Source organism: Halichoerus grypus, chromosome 14, assembly GCF_964656455.1.
Source record: "Halichoerus grypus chromosome 14, mHalGry1.hap1.1, whole genome shotgun sequence".
NCBI classification, from domain to species: Eukaryota; Metazoa; Chordata; class Mammalia; order Carnivora; family Phocidae; genus Halichoerus; species Halichoerus grypus.
The window spans coordinates 69,491,456-69,506,815 of NC_135725.1; the positions used below are offsets into that span (position 1 = coordinate 69,491,456).

Genomic DNA, 15,360 nt, shown 5'->3' on the forward strand with positions numbered 1-15,360 from the left:
AATATATATTAACACTTTTATGGAATGGCTCCTATGTTCTCCATAGAAGGGAACAGTGGTAAGTATTGTAGTAACTGACTTAGGGGCTGATAGCACAACACTAATAGAAGTACTATAGAGAACAATGAAATACTTTTTTTGGACATCAGCTCACAATGTGACACTGAATTTAGAATGTTTTTTATTCCCTCTGTTTTTTTCCTTCCTTTCTTTCTTTTTTCTTTTCTTTTTTTTATTATATGGAACACATCATGAATTTGCATGTCATCCTCACATGGGGGGGGCATGCTAATCTTCCCTGTATTGTTCCAGTTTTAATGTATGGGCTGCCAAAGCAAGCACCAGAACTTTCCTTTTAAAACCATCCTTTTTGCATGGTGTTTTTTAAAATTCTTTATGCCCCTCTAATCTTCCCTTGGGTTCTCAGGATACAGCCGTCAGCTGCTGGCCTGTTAACCGAGACTGAGGTAGTGGTTGGTGTTCTGATCTGAACTTGATGTGACCTTGGGCAAGCTAGTTTAGATGAGCCTCCATTTCCTCCTGGAGTTAAATGATCTTTTTTTTTTTTAAAGGATTTTTTTTTTTTAAGATTTTCTTTATTTATTTGACAGAGAGAGACACAGCGAGAGAGGGAACACAAGCAGGGGGAGCTGGAGAGGGAGAAGCAGGCTTCCTGCTGAGCAGAGAGCCCGATGTAGGGCTGGATCCCGGGACTCCCGGGATCATGACCGGAGCCAAAAGCAGACACTTAAGGACTGAGCCACCCAGGCGCCCCTGGAGTTAAATGATCTTGAAGACACTTTCCTGCTCAGAAAGTCTATGTAATTTTATTTATTTATTTATTTCAACGTCTGTGTAATTTTATAGCTTTACAGCTTGCAGTCTGTTCCCCATTCCTCTGTGACGCAGAGAGGAGGCATTTGTCAACTTCATGCACTGTTTTCTAGATTCAGTTTACTTAGACATGTTCAGAAGTCAGAAAACTGCTGTCATGCAGGCAGCAAGGAGAGTTTCAAGCTTGAAGAGTGGCAAACCAGGTGGGGGGTGGTTTCACAGCCACCGATGGATGACCCTTCCTTATTCAGGTAGACTGGCTCACCTATGAACCTTCAGTGTAAAGTGCCTTTGTTAAGCTTTTTTTTTTTTTAATTTTAATTTTTTTATTTTTTAAAGATTTTATTTATTAATTTGCCAGAGAGAGAGCAACAGAGAGAGAGAGAGAGAACAAGCAGGGGGAGTGGCAGGCAGAGGGAGAAGCAGACTCCCCACTGAGCAAGGAGCCCTATGCGGGGCTCCATCCCAGGACCCTGGGATCATGAACTGAGCCAAAGGCAGACGCTTAAGCAACTAAGCCACCCAGGCATCCCTTTGTTAAGCTTTTAAAGTGTGATTAAAAAAAACAACAACAACAACAAAACCCCTTCATTGTCATAGGCATACAGGACACTTATAATTTTGCCCTTGAAAGAAGGCACAATAGACCTCCAAGGATGAGGATAAAACATTGCCTTTTGGGGGACTTTTTCCAAATTCTGGCTTCCTGAAGGCCATGCCCAGTGGTCCCCTGTTTCCTGTGGGTCACCTGACACCCATCTGCCTCCCCCAAACCACAACAAACCCCCTAAATGAACAAAATTCTTTCCAGAATCAATGCAGAAATTCACCTGGCAAGAAAGAGTCCTCTGAAAAGAGATGCCAGGATTGGGGGCTAACTATTCAATAACTGATTAATTTTTTTCAATTAAATCCAGTAACATTGGGTATTTAAGGGCAAATAAGGAAAGTTTCCAGTGCCCTCCAGGAACTCATATCTATTGGAGGAGCCAGACCCATGAAACCTTGCAATACGTGAGGATAAGAGTTTAATGAAAGATCTAGATCGACTGAAATGAAGGAGACTTTTAATAAAAGCTGGGCTTTGAAGGATATATAGGAGCTGTCAGGGGACTATGGTTTTTTCCAGAAGCAGCAGAGACCCACATCTGTAAGCAAAGGCTCAGAGGCTGAAACAGGCATGGTACTTTGGGGGTCAATTAAGGAGTGATTGGTTATTTAAGGAGAGAATACTGGACACTAGGTAGGGGCCATAGTTGGAAGGTTGACCGTGTTAAATCTTTATCCCCTAGGAACTGGGGACCATGGCAGGTTAAGGAGTAGGGGACAGAGTGGCCAGATCTGTTTGACCAGGAGAGCCGTGTGCTAGGCCAGAGCTGGGGATCAAAACAGGAACTTTTTCTTCTACCTAGAACTCCAAGGATAGATTGTGCTCCTGGTATAGTGGCCGGCTTAAGAAACATCTGTGGGAAACTCGGGCTTCCCTGTTAGTCTCCCTCGAAATAGCACATTGGTTGGGAGGCAGAAAGTCTGGGGCTTTTTGACTCTTTATTTTTTTTTCTGGGAGGTATTTTATTTTATTTTATTTTATTTTATTTTTAATTTTTTATTGTTATGTTACTCACCATACATTACATCATTAGTTTTTGATGTAGTGTTCCATGATTCATTGGCTTTTTGACTCTTTAGAGGGTTTATTGGAAGAATCTGGATATTGGCAAATCCTTCTAAATTGGGGAATATCCATTTTGCTTGTAACTTACCTGCCCAGCAGACTGAAGACGGGAGTATTAGGAGAAAAATGCCTTGAGTATGTCAGCAAGAACGAGAAACAAAAACCAAACACTAACTCGTAAAGGGAACCTCAGTTTCCCCTTTCATCCCTACCTTCGTCGTGAGGATCTGCTGGAGGTAAGGGAGAGTGTACAAGCTTCAGAGGTCTCACCAGGGTGTGCACAAGGGATTACTATACACCAGCGAAGGGACCTGGTCAGACAGGAGACATGCTTCCTGAAGCAGGCCCTTCCATCTGTCATGTCTAGGGTCTCTGCTTGTGGCTGACCCCGATTCACTTACCTCCGAGCTTTCAGCGAGTGTGTCTGGAGTTCCTTCAATATCTCTGTAAGTTATTTACCAATTTTAGCTTTTAAGTGGGTATGCAGATACAGCATCTGAGTGTCGCAGTGGTTTGTCACCATTCAGTAACCTGTTGATCCAATGCCAGTGAGTACAGATTCAAATATCACAGGTGACATGGGTTTTAGAACCCCACTCAACCCCCCTGGGCTGGACAGGTTTGACTGTTGGCCCTCATTGACTTTAGATCATTGCCAAACCTCCACCTAAGGCACCATCCATATATCGGTTGGTCTATCTACCTACCTACCTACCTACCTACCTATGTCTCCATAAAGAGCTATTTCTCTTGCCTTTTGCTCTGTTTAGATGATATCATGTACGATGGACATGAAAAGAAACATAAAAGGATGACACATGGTCCTCACACTTTAGGGTATCATTATAATTATTGTGCAGTATCGGTGAAAAATGCTCTGCTAGGTATAATCAGATGTCAAAGGGATCCTGGAAATGTGAAGTTACTTTTTGTGGTTGTGAGGTTGTATTTATTTCCTCCTTTTCCTTTAAGAACAAGTGGAGGACATTTGGGAGGGCAGGTTGCAACATGCTGAGTTGTCTAGGGTGCCGCAGAAGACCGAAGCGATTCGAAGAAGTATTACATCAACGGTATCATGGAAAACAATTAAAAAGGTGGACTCCCAGTGTACGTGATTCCAGAGAAGCGGTTTGATTGATGCTCCTACCCTAGGCGCCCTCCTTCTGCCCAGCTAAGCTAACTGGCTCTGGGATCCTCCTAGATATTAGCCCGAAAGAGTTTCTCTGTTTATGCTAACATGGCAGCAGTTGGTTTCCTCTGGGTTTTGACTGCAACCAGGGCATTGAAGCTCTAGGTACCTGCATCAGGATTTAAGAATATTAGTTTTTCAGGAGATGGTAAGAAATTTACTCAAGATTTACTTTTTTGTTCTAAGGTAAAGGCTTCCGAAGGGTGTTTGTTTCCAACTTTCGTTTTAGTTTCACTTAATATGAAAAAAAAAAAAAAGAGGCTTTATTTACATACAGCATTCTGATTTAACAGTAGTTCCTTTGCATTTTCACAGGTAGAACATTCCATGATATATTCCACAGCATTCATTAGGTAGAGAGCTCTTGGTAGTTTTATATGAAATATTGTTGAATGACTCTGCATGTGAACAGTGAATGATAGTTTCATAAACAAACTTTAGGAAGCATAGATTCAGTTTAGCCCTATAAAAACATGTCACTATGGGTGCCTGGGTGGCTCAGTCAGTTACGCGTCTGCCTTCAGCTCAGGTCATGATCCCATAGTCTTGGAATTGAGTACTGCATCCGGGCTCCCTGCTCAGTGGGGAGTCTGCTTCTCCCTCTCCCTCTGCCGCCCTCCCTGCTTGTGTTCTCTCTCTGACAAATAAAATCTTAAAAAAAAACCAAAAAACATATCACTATACACTAGCCTCTAGAAGGTGCTAAGAAAATATGAAGAAATAGAATACATAAAATATATAAGTAAAATGAAGAATGGAATACATAAACTAAAAAGGTTTGTGTAGGACTGGATTGTGTCTGTGTGTTTGAGAGAGGAAGAAGGGGGGGGGAGAAACTAGAATATGGACTACAAATTCACTTAGGTATGTGTGGTGGTGTGTTGAATGGGGCTTCAGAAGCCAGAACATACAATAGAACAGGTGGCTGACGTAGCTATTAAATTTAGATACTCCCATATATCAAAATACAACAGGTACCATCACTCACTGATTCTTTTAATAGTTTCCCTGTGGACTCGCTTCCAAGGCAAAAGGACTGCCTCACCTGGGCTTCCTTATATGTAAAGTAATTATATGTAAAAATGGTTAATCTCCAAATATGAAATAACATTTCATGTTTCTAAAAACTGGAACAATTTTGGAATGGAAAAGAATTATTCCCTCAACCGTCCTACTTGAGATGGTGAAGGTTCCTTTTTTAACAAACTGAAACAATTAATTGTAGGAAGTTAAGCAGATTTTCAGGTAGAAAGAATATTTTGCTGGAAAGGGAATTTTGCTGGACAAGAAGAGATAGACTGAAAAAGTCTGTTGATGTGTGGGAAACACTATTGTTCATCTTGTGTGTGTGTGTGCGCGCAAGTTAAAATCTAGGACATATAAAATTAAATGTCATAAGAAAATGTAGTTAAGAAGGCATCTCAATTGTTAGGTGCTCTTTATTATACAGTATAAACGGCTCTGTAATGTGGTAATGACAGGACACCTCGGCACTCAGAACTGATAGGTACGAGAGTAAATAGTGTTAGCTGTTTGTGCATGTTGATAGTTTTGTCCTGTGCCATTTTCGGAAAATCTTCTTTATTCATTGTGGATACTGAAGCTTGTTTTTTCAGGCTAGAAAAGGTTAATGCAAGTGATGGTTCCCTATGACATCAGAAAAATTTTAATTAATATGTTCTGGTATTTGGGGATGTTTCTCCTATTTGAGGTAATAGGCACTTAGCAAACATGAAGATGGTATCAGCCATTCAGTAAACACTTTTCATAAACAACCGTGTGCCAGAAGTCTCTGTTTAAGAGAGGAGTGGATTACAAGAGCAACAACCACAAGGTTAACACAAAAATGCGTTTCCAGTGTAGGGTTTTTAAATGGCTTTAATTTCTCTTTTAAAAATCAAGCCTAAATATTTGTACCTGCATTCTTAAAAAGTTTTCCCATGTTAAATACTTATTTGGAAACTGTAGAAAATTTAAATGGAGAAAACCAGTATTAGTATTTTGGCATTTCCTTCCAGTCCTTCCTCTTAAAGCTTCTGGTGCTTCCCTCTCTCCTTCAATGCACACACACCAACTTATACAATTGGAATTGCGTTTATACTCCTAGATCCTGCTTTTTCCACTTAACATACCATGAGCATTTTTCCATGTCATTAAATATGCCTTGAATATGTTCTTGGCCACATAAAATTCCATCCTATCGATGCACCTGTTTTCTTTTAAGCTAAGGCACATGCCATGTTTCCCAGTCATGCTGGACTCTTTAAAAGCCGAGGATAATACTTTGTTTTGATCCACCATGAGGCTCTTATGAATTTGTTTTCTATTTATAAGATGCACCCACACTTCTGGATACTCCATATAATGGATAGTTAATAAGCAGCCTAAAGATGTCAGCTTGACAGTGTTGGTCACTCACATTACCATTACAAATGTATCAAGTGCCAACAAGGGTCACAAATGCTTTTTCCATTTGGTAACCCCCACAAACAAAATTCAAACTCTTGTGTACTGACCTCAAAGAAGGATCAGTGCAGTTTTAAAAGCTGAGTAACTTCAGAAATATGCGACCAGCTTACAAAAACACCACTTAAAAGATGTACTTAAATTTACTTTACACTTAAGTTTTGTGACTGAGTGGTTTCTAATTAACACGTTTCAGTCTGCTTAATCTAGAGGACCGATGAAGTTTTAAAACATTCTGCCAGAAAATTTGGGTCTAACCTCGAGGACTACAGCACATATCTGTAACACACAGGAAGCATAAATGAATACTTTAATCCTCAGGAGGGCACTGTGGAACTACATTCTTAGGGTTCTCTGCTGTGGGAAGGTTCTTTTGTTCCTCAAACTGTTCTGAGTGCAAGGCCCAGCCCCTGAGAAAGATTTTTATATTTTCTTTTAAAGAGAAACCCTAAGGATCTTTTAAAATATGAAACTGGAATGTTGCATATTTTATACTTTCCTATAAAAAACTGAGCATACTGAAGAATGACTGAGCAGTTTCTAACTGGAAATTCATATTCAGGTAAGGAAATTGCTTTCATGTACTTTTTATGCACATTTGGAAAGAGCAAACTGAACCAGGTGACGTTTACTTCTATGATCTCCAATATTCAGCTTTCAGTGTCACAACTTGATAGTACTCACTGTAAAACTAGCCTTAAAAACGTCTTTTAATCTCTTGTTGAGATAAAAGTTTGGCCTTTCAGTGTGCTGATTTTCACATGCCCTGTGTTTAAACTGAAATTTCTATGACATGCTTTTCCAGGGGAGAAACAGAACAAAAACAATGTTCAGATAAAATATTATAGGTTTATTTAAAACTTAATTCTCACCTTGAGTATGCAAAATACAAACTCCACAAAATGTTCATTTTTTTACTTTGTAGTTTACAAATATACAAAATAGAAGTTTGCTTAAATTTATATTACATATTTATTAAGGCAAGGAACTATATAGAAAAAAAACATTTGTTCTGCTTAAGGCATACTTGGGAATAAACCATTGTACAAATTATTGCACATCTGAAACCACAGTGCATAACAGACTGTCTGCATAAAAATGTTAAAAGAAATAAACCAGGCGTATTTACCTGACTTAGGTCATAAATGTAGATCGGAAGACAAAAATAGATTTTCCTTGTCAAAGTATGCAGCAGTTTGAGAACTTTGGCTTCCTCATTTGGTACCTTTAGAACCAAGACTCACCAAGCACCATCGTTTAGGTTATTAAAAACACATTTTCTGTACCTGAATTTCTTCCTCTTCTAATATCGTAATAATGGCTTTTAGAAGGCAAAGAGAATACAAGGTGATCTTTATGCTTATATTGCATCGAAACACAATTCAAGGGAATTCTGGTCTTCCCTCCCCCCAACTCATGGATCTAATTTATACCCTGATATCCACACCTTCCAGTCACCCCCTTGGTGTTTTGTAAGTCCAAGAATATTCAAGTTGGCTTTAGCATTGGAATGATAGAAGATCCAGTCACAGACCCCATCGGTTCTTTGATTTGTCTTCTGGTTTCTTTGAGTCTCCTGATTATCCATTCACAAGTTGGCTTGTTGGGAACTTGACCATGATTGTAGTGCTTTCCAGCTGGGTTCCTCCCCCCTCCGCCCCCCGCCCCGGGGAGTTGGGGGGGGAAGACTGTGAAAGGTCAAAAAAAAATACTGAATTCTCTTCTGGCAGTGTGGGTCATATCCACTGTTTGGGGATTTAAAAGTGCCTCTTCATGTGTAAGGCGAGGTGGTCCGACCTGGAGAAGGCGCGGTCGCACTTCTGGCACTGGAAGGGGCGGTGGCCGGTGTGCTTGCGGTAGTGCCTGGTCAGTTCGTCGGAGCGGGCGAATTTCCACCCGCAGCCGTCCCAGTCACAGTGATAGGGCTTCTCACCTGGGGGGGGGGAAGAAACCCAGGTGAAGCCACTGCTACCGAACGCGGAATTGGCCAAACTGGAGGCCGAGTATCAAACCAATTCCCCAGGCACCCCACTCTGAAAGGGGCCAGCCACGTTTTTAGACCACTTCAAGGCCATCTTCAATTTCAGATCATAACTAGGAATATTAAAAGTATTCTTTTTGCCCTTTTTTTGGGGGGGAACAGACCTACACTTCCTACACTTATATATCGCTAACATTTTCATTCTTTTGAGCCGAAGTACCACGGTGATGGAAGTGAATTTAGAACTCTCTCTCCCATCCAAACCAAGTGATCACATCCTCTATCCCACTACAACTGGGTCGAAAAACCCACAGGCGGCTACTTTTTCTGCATCAGCATTTCTGTTATTTTAATGAATCCTACACCTAAATGACCTTATGTACCTATACTTACATGACATGAAAAATTCTCTGCAAGTGACCATCTTAAACCACAATCTTGGGCAAATCATAACCATTCAATTCTTGAAATTCAAACAGAACCTACTTATGAAGGCTAGAACTAAAAATAAAAAAGGAGTGTGCATCTGGAAACAACCAGTGAAAATTGCCTAAAAATTAAAAACTGATAACAAGACCTAACATACTTTTGCACTGCAACGTGTAATTTAAGATTTTATCTTTAAGTAATCGCTACACCCAACTTGGGGCCGGAACCCGCAACCTCAGGAACCCACAACCTCGTGATAGAGTTGCACCCTCCACTGAGCCAGCCAGGCGCCCCCGAAGTATAATTTCTTGATTACAAGGGCAATGCCTTGCTCAAACGAGGAGAGGCCCACAAGCGGCCTGGAATCTCCCTGCCTTTCAAAAGCCTAACGCCTAACAGAACTGCACATTCAAGCACTTGATACCATCCATCAAGCAAAAGGCTCTTGGGCAAAAAAGGAGGCGCCAGTTTGGTTTGCTGTTCTCTCCTGTGATCCAAGAGATGGAGGAGATAGACTGTGCCCCACATCCCAAGGGAGGCCCTGAGAAGTGTCCACAGTTAGCCAATGGGCTGCACGCCAACCTCCCCGCCCCTTTTGCAGCTTCTGTTCTCCTACCTGTGTGGGTTCGCAGGTGCGCCTTGAGATGAGAACTCTTCGTGTAGGTTTTGCCGCAGCCCGCATAATCACAAGTGTGAGTGGCTGTCCTTTTCCGGGGCCACGACCTTCTCCCCCTCTTTGGTTTCGGCTCCTCTGGCATGCAGGAACCAGGAGGCATGAGCTCTAGGGGTGAAGAAGGTGGGGTCAGCATCGGCCCCTGCGCCCCGGAGAGCCGGCACACGCAGGGCTCCCCAGCCCGAGCTATGAATCCCCAGGACTGACCTTGGTAATGGAGCGGTGGGACCTGAGGCTGCATCTGGTCCGGCAAAAAGGGTGGGTAGTTGGGCCCCGGGTGGGGATGAAAGCCCGGGGGTAGCGGTAGGGCAGGGTGACAGTCCCTGCTGCTCAGCAGTTCCTCGGCACCCAGGGTCGGGGTAGTCCTGCTGGGGAGCTGCCGCCCCAGGGGGAAGTCGTGCGCTGGTGGCCGGTGGCCATTGCTGAGAGGAGGTCCAGTGCCCAAGTGGGCCTCTAGGGGCCGACCGACGGTGCACGACGAGACCGCCTCCTGCTTGATCTTGGGGCACATGCGCGGTGGCCCGCCGCTGTAGGGCGCCACCACGACCGGGTGGCTGCCATCCGGGCTGCCTTTGCTAACACTGATGACCGACGGGCTGCCGTACTCGCTGCCAGGGGCACTCAGCGACGCCTTCAACACAAACTTGCCCATCAGCCCGCCACCTGGCGGCTGCGGCTGCTGCGGCGGAATGTACACTGGGTCCAATTCGGGCCGAAGGAGCTCAGCCACGAAGCCGCCCGAGGGGCTCACGTCGTTGATGTCCGCCAGGTTGAAGGGAGCTGTGGGAGGGGGCACGGACTCCCGGCCATAGAGGAGGCCGCCGCCGCCAGTGCTGCCCGGCGCCACGCCCGGGTCCCCTCCGGGCCGGATCGGATAGCTGAAGCTGCAGGTGGAGGGCGCGCTGGCAGGACCGCTGCTCGATGGGGAGGACGAGGATGAGGCTGATGCCGACGAGGACACGGTGGCGGCCACTGACTCCGGATGGGACAGCGAATTGGAAAGGATAAAGTCCAGGTCCAGGAGATCGTTGAACTCCTCCGTCTCCCTCCGGGGTAGGAGAGCAGGGTTGTTGCCGCCACAAGCCGCGCCGACTCCGCCACTTTCCAGGTCGGTGGCCACGGTCGCGGCCGCCAGATCATAGGGGCGGCCGGGAAGCACCGGGGGAAGTCGCTTCATGTGGGAGAGCTCCTCCCGCCAGCGCTGCGGGAACAGGATGGGAGAGAGACCGTCGGTGCTGGTCCCCTGCTGCCACACTACGTACTGGCGGGCCGGCCGCGCCTATACCGCCCAGGCACCGGGACTGGGCAGACATAAAGCGCCGGGGGACTCCGGGTGCCAGCGTTGCAATCTCGGCCCACCCCCGGGCCCGAGGAGAGGCGGTGCGTCGGTTTGGAGGATGTTATGTTCTGTCTGCCCGATGGCGTGTGAGCAAGGGCCGCGGCTCGGCAGCCCGGGTCCTTCCCCAGCCAGATCCCGGGGACGCTCCAGCCACCCCTGGAATCGGGACACCGAGGATCTCCCTATGCGCCCTCGCCACGGGTACGCCTACGCGCCAAGCTCACTCGGGCCCAGCCCGTGCGCAGGGATACATCCACCTCCCGCCCGGTGGCCCCCGCGCCAGCCCTGCCGCCTGCGAGCTAGGAGACGTGTGCCGACCGAGTGTGCGCCCCCGGCGGCTCCGCAGTGTCCGGACCACACGCATGTACAACTAAGCCAAGGGCGCGGAAGCCATCCTAGGAAGACTGCGGGGCCAGTGCGGTGGCCACTCCTTCCCCTCGCCGGATAAGGTTTTGGGTGACCCCTGGGCTCCGTCCGTCCTCACCCCACCCACAGAAGCCCACTGAACGTTCTCGACCTTTCGCGGCAATACTCACGTTATTCGGGGCACCTGCTGGACGCAGTGTCTTCTCCCTTCCCGCCGGGCCGGACGCGAACGTGGAGAAGGACGGGAGCAGTGCGTCGCTGACAGCCATGTCAGACTCGCCAGGTGGCTGCCTGCGGGCCGGGCGGGGCACAGAGGCAGGAGTCAGGGGGCCACTCTCGACCGCCGCTCAGGCGCGTCCCACCGGCCTCCGGCCTTCACCCCTCCCTGCGCCCCGCGCCGCACCTACCTCATTAATGTGGGGGCCCGGAAGGTCCTCGGGAGTCCGAAGCAGTGGGGGTACCCAAACCCCAAAGTCAACGAAGAGGAAAAAAAAAAAAAACTTAAAAACGAAGCCAAAACCAAAAACCCCAAATTGCCCGAGATCCTTCTTTGGATTAAATATAAACGCGAGATGCCTTTTTAAAAAGTTCCTTTGTATACAAAAGTTCTTAGAAAAGTTGTAAACTCGTAAAAACAGACAATCAGCAAGGCGAGTAAGTAGGTCCGGTGGCCGAGCTGCGCTCTCTTCGACTCAGCAGCGTCCTCCACCACTGTCGCGGTCGCCGCGGCTGTCGCCGTGGGCGCTGGGGCTGTGGCCGGGTTGGCGGGCGGGCGGCGCCGCCAGGTGAGACTGGCCGCGGCGGCGCGGATCTGCGGACTGGGCGGCGGCGCGGGGCGCGGAGTCCGGGGGGCTGCGCGGGGCGCGCGCGGCCATGGGCGCTGGCCGCGGGCGGGTGGGTGGGTGGGGGGCCTGAGGGGCGGGGAGGGGCACTTGGCGGCTCCCGGTGCCGCCGCCGCCGCCGCCGCCCGCCACCGCCTCTGCTCCCCGCGCGCCCGCAGCCGCGCTCGCTCTCTCGGGCCGGGGAACTGCCGGCGGCCGCCGCGCGCTCCTTACTTAACTTCTCGGCTCCCGCCCTACCCCCGCCTCCTACCCGCTGTACGCCGCTGCCCGCCGCCAGGCCCCGCCCCTCCCTTTCTTCTCCCCTCCCTCCTGCGGCCCCCCCGCGCGTTGCCATGGCAGCTAAATAAACAAACTCGGCGCACGTGGGGGCGGGGGGAGGGAGGGGCGCGGGCGGGGCCCGGCCGAGCCGTGACGCCAGCCCAGCAGCTGGCGGGCAGGAGCCGCGCTGACGCCGGCGGCGGCGGCGGCGTCGGCGGCGGCGGGCGGCCGGGGCGCGGGGTATTGGGCGCAAGTCCGGTCGCCGTGCGACCGGGGCAGGCTGCGTCGCGGTGGTCAGCTCCGTGGGTTCGAAGCCCGTGGCGGAGGAGTCTGGTAGGGGCTGAGGGGTCGGTTTCGCTCCCCCACCCCCGCTCCCGTCCGCGCCGTTTGCGCGCTAGAGAAAAGCGCGATTATCCGCGTGACTCATCCAGCCTTCCGTCCCTCTCCGGCGCACGGAGTTTTGTGGTCTCGGCGCGCCAGTGCGGGCGCTTGGCCTGGCCTCGCGGGGTTCTTCGTGGGTTCTCCGGCCGGGTGGGGTGGGGGTGAGAGGCAGGGAGAGGTGGGTGCCAGGCTCTGTGGCGGGACTGGGAGCCCGAGAAGGCCTGAAAGGGCGGAAAGATGTTGGGGCGGGTAGCGGAGTTATGGTTTTGATATTTCGGGGAGCCAGGAAGGGAGTGAGAGGGCTCAAGACTGACTTTGTGGGGTGGAGGAGGGCAGAGGGGCTGTGAGGCGCAGACACCTTTCAACTGGGGAATCTCAGGCAGTTTACAAGCCACGCACCCTCCTTTCCACTTTATGGATGGGCAAACTGAGTCATAAAGAGGTGAAATGTGGAGGTAAAGGTCAGACGGGGAGCTAGCTCCCTTGGCTCAGGTTCCGGGCGGTCAAGCCCACCGAGAGGCACTTAGCTGGAAAGTGGCCACGTACCAGGAAGTGGAGCGGTGCGGTGGGACCCCGGTTCCCGAAAAAGGCACAACGAGCTCGGCGGCAGTCGTTCCTGCCCACCGGGAAGAGAAGAGGAAACGGCGATCGTTATTTCAGTCTTATAACTTTGCCTCCCCACCCCCACACTCCCCTAAGTTTGTGATCAGTAATTTTCCAGCCGGGAAATGTTTTCGCCCTCATCTCTACAAACAGTGACTTTTTTTTTTTTTTCTTTCCCAAACGTGAGTGTGGTGTTCGGTATCGCCTGCTAAACGTAGGCTTGCGAGGTGTTTGGTTTGGATTGAGGCGCACAGAGCCGAGCTCCACCCGCCTCCACGGAGGCTCCTCCAGGGAGCCTCCTCACCAGTAAACGCTGTCGATCCCAGGAAAGACAAGGGGAGGAGGAAAAGGGTCTAAGCCCCAACACTGGGCGGAGTGTCCGCTCACTGTCATTGAGCTCTCTAGTTGCTTCATACTTTAAGTCGTTGTCACCTGTTTGAGTTCTGCGATTCTGGTACCTATTAGGTTTCCTCAGAGTATTTGTTAGCCCTGAGTTTTTCACTTCTTGCCGACCACAGAAGCATTCTTGGAATGCACCTCATCCCGAATGAATCCACTCGGCCCTCTCTGCCAACGACAGGAATCCCTCTGGGTCTAGAGAGTTGGACGAATTTGAAGATGACTTCCATCCTTCGGCCAAGGCCTCCAGCGGTGGGGGGGGGGGGGTGTGCTTTGGCAGGGAAAGCCCGACCTGGAGGGTTCAACCTCACTCCATAGGAGCAGGCCAGTTACTTTAACTCTGAAAACATTGCCATTTTCAAAGGGAGAAAGCAAGAAAGGAAAACACCTGCTACCCCTCCCCCCACTCCTTTCATTGTGATGGCAAAAATTTCTTGGTATGCTAGAACTCAAGGATTGCCTGAAAATGTTATCCACTTTTCCATCAAGGCCTAAGTTCCTAAACCCCAGTGGATTTGGATGAGCCCTTGATTGGTAGCCATTTCCCTAGGCATGTAAACACTTAAATCAGGACTTGGAGTTTCTAACTTAAGTAGTGAGTGCATGAGGTTTTTTTTTCTGCTTTACTCTTCTTTATCTAAAGCAGTAACCCTTCCCCTTCAACAAAAGTAACCACCACAATGAAAAAACAATATTACACAGATGAATTGGAAAGACACTATTCTTATGTCATAAAATCAAGACAAGATTCTGAAATTCAATTAAAAAGATGAACTTGTAGTTTCCAAACAGCCTTCAGGAGGAGTAAAGCCAGTGTCGCTTTGTGGCAGGCAACGATCTAGTTATTACTCTGATTGCATCATAAAGTGAGATCTCTATATTTGCCCTGGATTTCTAAAAGTGGTAAGGAACTCCAAGTTCACAAATCATCTCCTTTCAAGGCAGGTGCCTGGTGTGACAACAGGGTTATGACCCTCCCTCTTTTCAGAACAGGTAGGTCCAGAAGAGTTAAATCCCTGCCCTGTATAATTTATAAACATGAGGCTGAGTAAACCTTTGATGACTAAATTGCACTCTAAAATAATAATAATAGAAGACACCCTTTAAAGAAGAATTACATACTTACTGGTGACTTTATTTCAGCAAACTGATATTACAAGTTTTGTGGTATGGATGTTAATTATTAATGTCCTTGGAGTTATAAAATAGATTTTTTTTTTTCCAAGCACAAACTGCATTAGTTGGCAGAAGATGTGATGGAAGCTGTCAGTGTTAGGGGATTGGCATGGAGACTTGGAGGGGTGTGATAGATTGAAGAGGCTCAATGTGCTTCAAATGAAGGACTCTGCACCCGGGACTGAGCACCAGATCTGGGCAAATAGAGCTCCCCAGGGAGCCTGGCTGCACCCTGGCCTGGGGCATCTGCAGAACTGCCCCAGGACTCAGGAATAGCTGGGGGTTTTGTTTGTTTGTTTTTTGATATTTCAGAAGGTGGCAAGGCTTTTCTCAGCCTCCACTTTCTTTCCTTGGAAACTCCAGCCTCTTTTTCACCTCGGTCACATGTGAGATGTTAAGAAAGTGGGCTTTAGCACGGAATTGCCTGGGTTTGTGTTCTGGCTCTGCTGCTTTTAGCTGTTCAGGTTATTTGACCTCTCCTGTTTCTTCTTCTATAAAATGGGGATAGTTACGGTACCTACTTCTTAAAGTGATGAGGATTATAAGTGGAATTATCCAAGTAAAGTATTTAACGTAGGCCCCGGTGCTCAGTGAATGATAAGTATTACCGTCACCAGTATTCTCCAGGGCACCATAGGCTTCATAAGGGCAGGAGCTATTGTTTTGTTCACTGCCATATCCCCACGTCCTGGTACAGTGCCTGCCTGGTACACAGTAAAGTTCTGTGTTTGTTGAATGAATGAATAATG

At 48.2% G+C, this 15,360-nt stretch overlaps 1 protein-coding gene and 1 pseudogene across 2 annotated transcripts; both read right to left on the reverse strand.

Annotated features, from left to right (window-relative positions):
* Positions 1-233: 233 nt before the first annotated feature.
* LOC118535166 (U6 spliceosomal RNA) lies at positions 234-342 on the reverse strand (annotated as a pseudogene).
* A 6,651-nt stretch (positions 343-6,993) lies between these two features.
* On the reverse strand, positions 6,994-11,971 carry KLF4 (KLF transcription factor 4). 2 transcript variants are annotated; one of them, XM_036091422.2, is made up of 5 exons: positions 11,360-11,971; positions 11,123-11,243; positions 9,455-10,448; positions 9,191-9,355; positions 6,994-8,097 (listed from the first exon to the last, which is right to left on the reverse strand). In XM_036091422.2, the coding sequence occupies exons 1-5, from the start codon at positions 11,362-11,364 to the stop codon at positions 7,922-7,924; spliced, it is 1,461 nt and encodes a 486-aa protein (XP_035947315.1). In that variant the 5' UTR covers positions 11,365-11,971; the 3' UTR covers positions 6,994-7,921. The 2 variants fall into 2 exon arrangements, with proteins under 2 accessions (XP_035947315.1, XP_035947314.1); XM_036091421.2 differs by having other exon boundaries at positions 9,191-10,448.
* Between the last annotated feature and the right edge of the window lie 3,389 nt (positions 11,972-15,360).

What these genes read in the sequence shown, in the direction of transcription:
- KLF4 (XM_036091421.2), bottom strand. An exon ending in CAGCAGGTGCCCCGAATAAC is followed by an intron (nt 10,449 to 11,122) that starts GTGAGTATTGCC and finishes CTGTTCCCGCAG; the next exon opens with CGCTGGCGGGAGGAGCTCTC. An exon ending in GCACCTGCGAACCCACACAG is followed by an intron (nt 8,098 to 9,190) that starts GTAGGAGAACAG and finishes CCCCCCCCCCAG; the next exon opens with GTGAGAAGCCCTATCACTGT.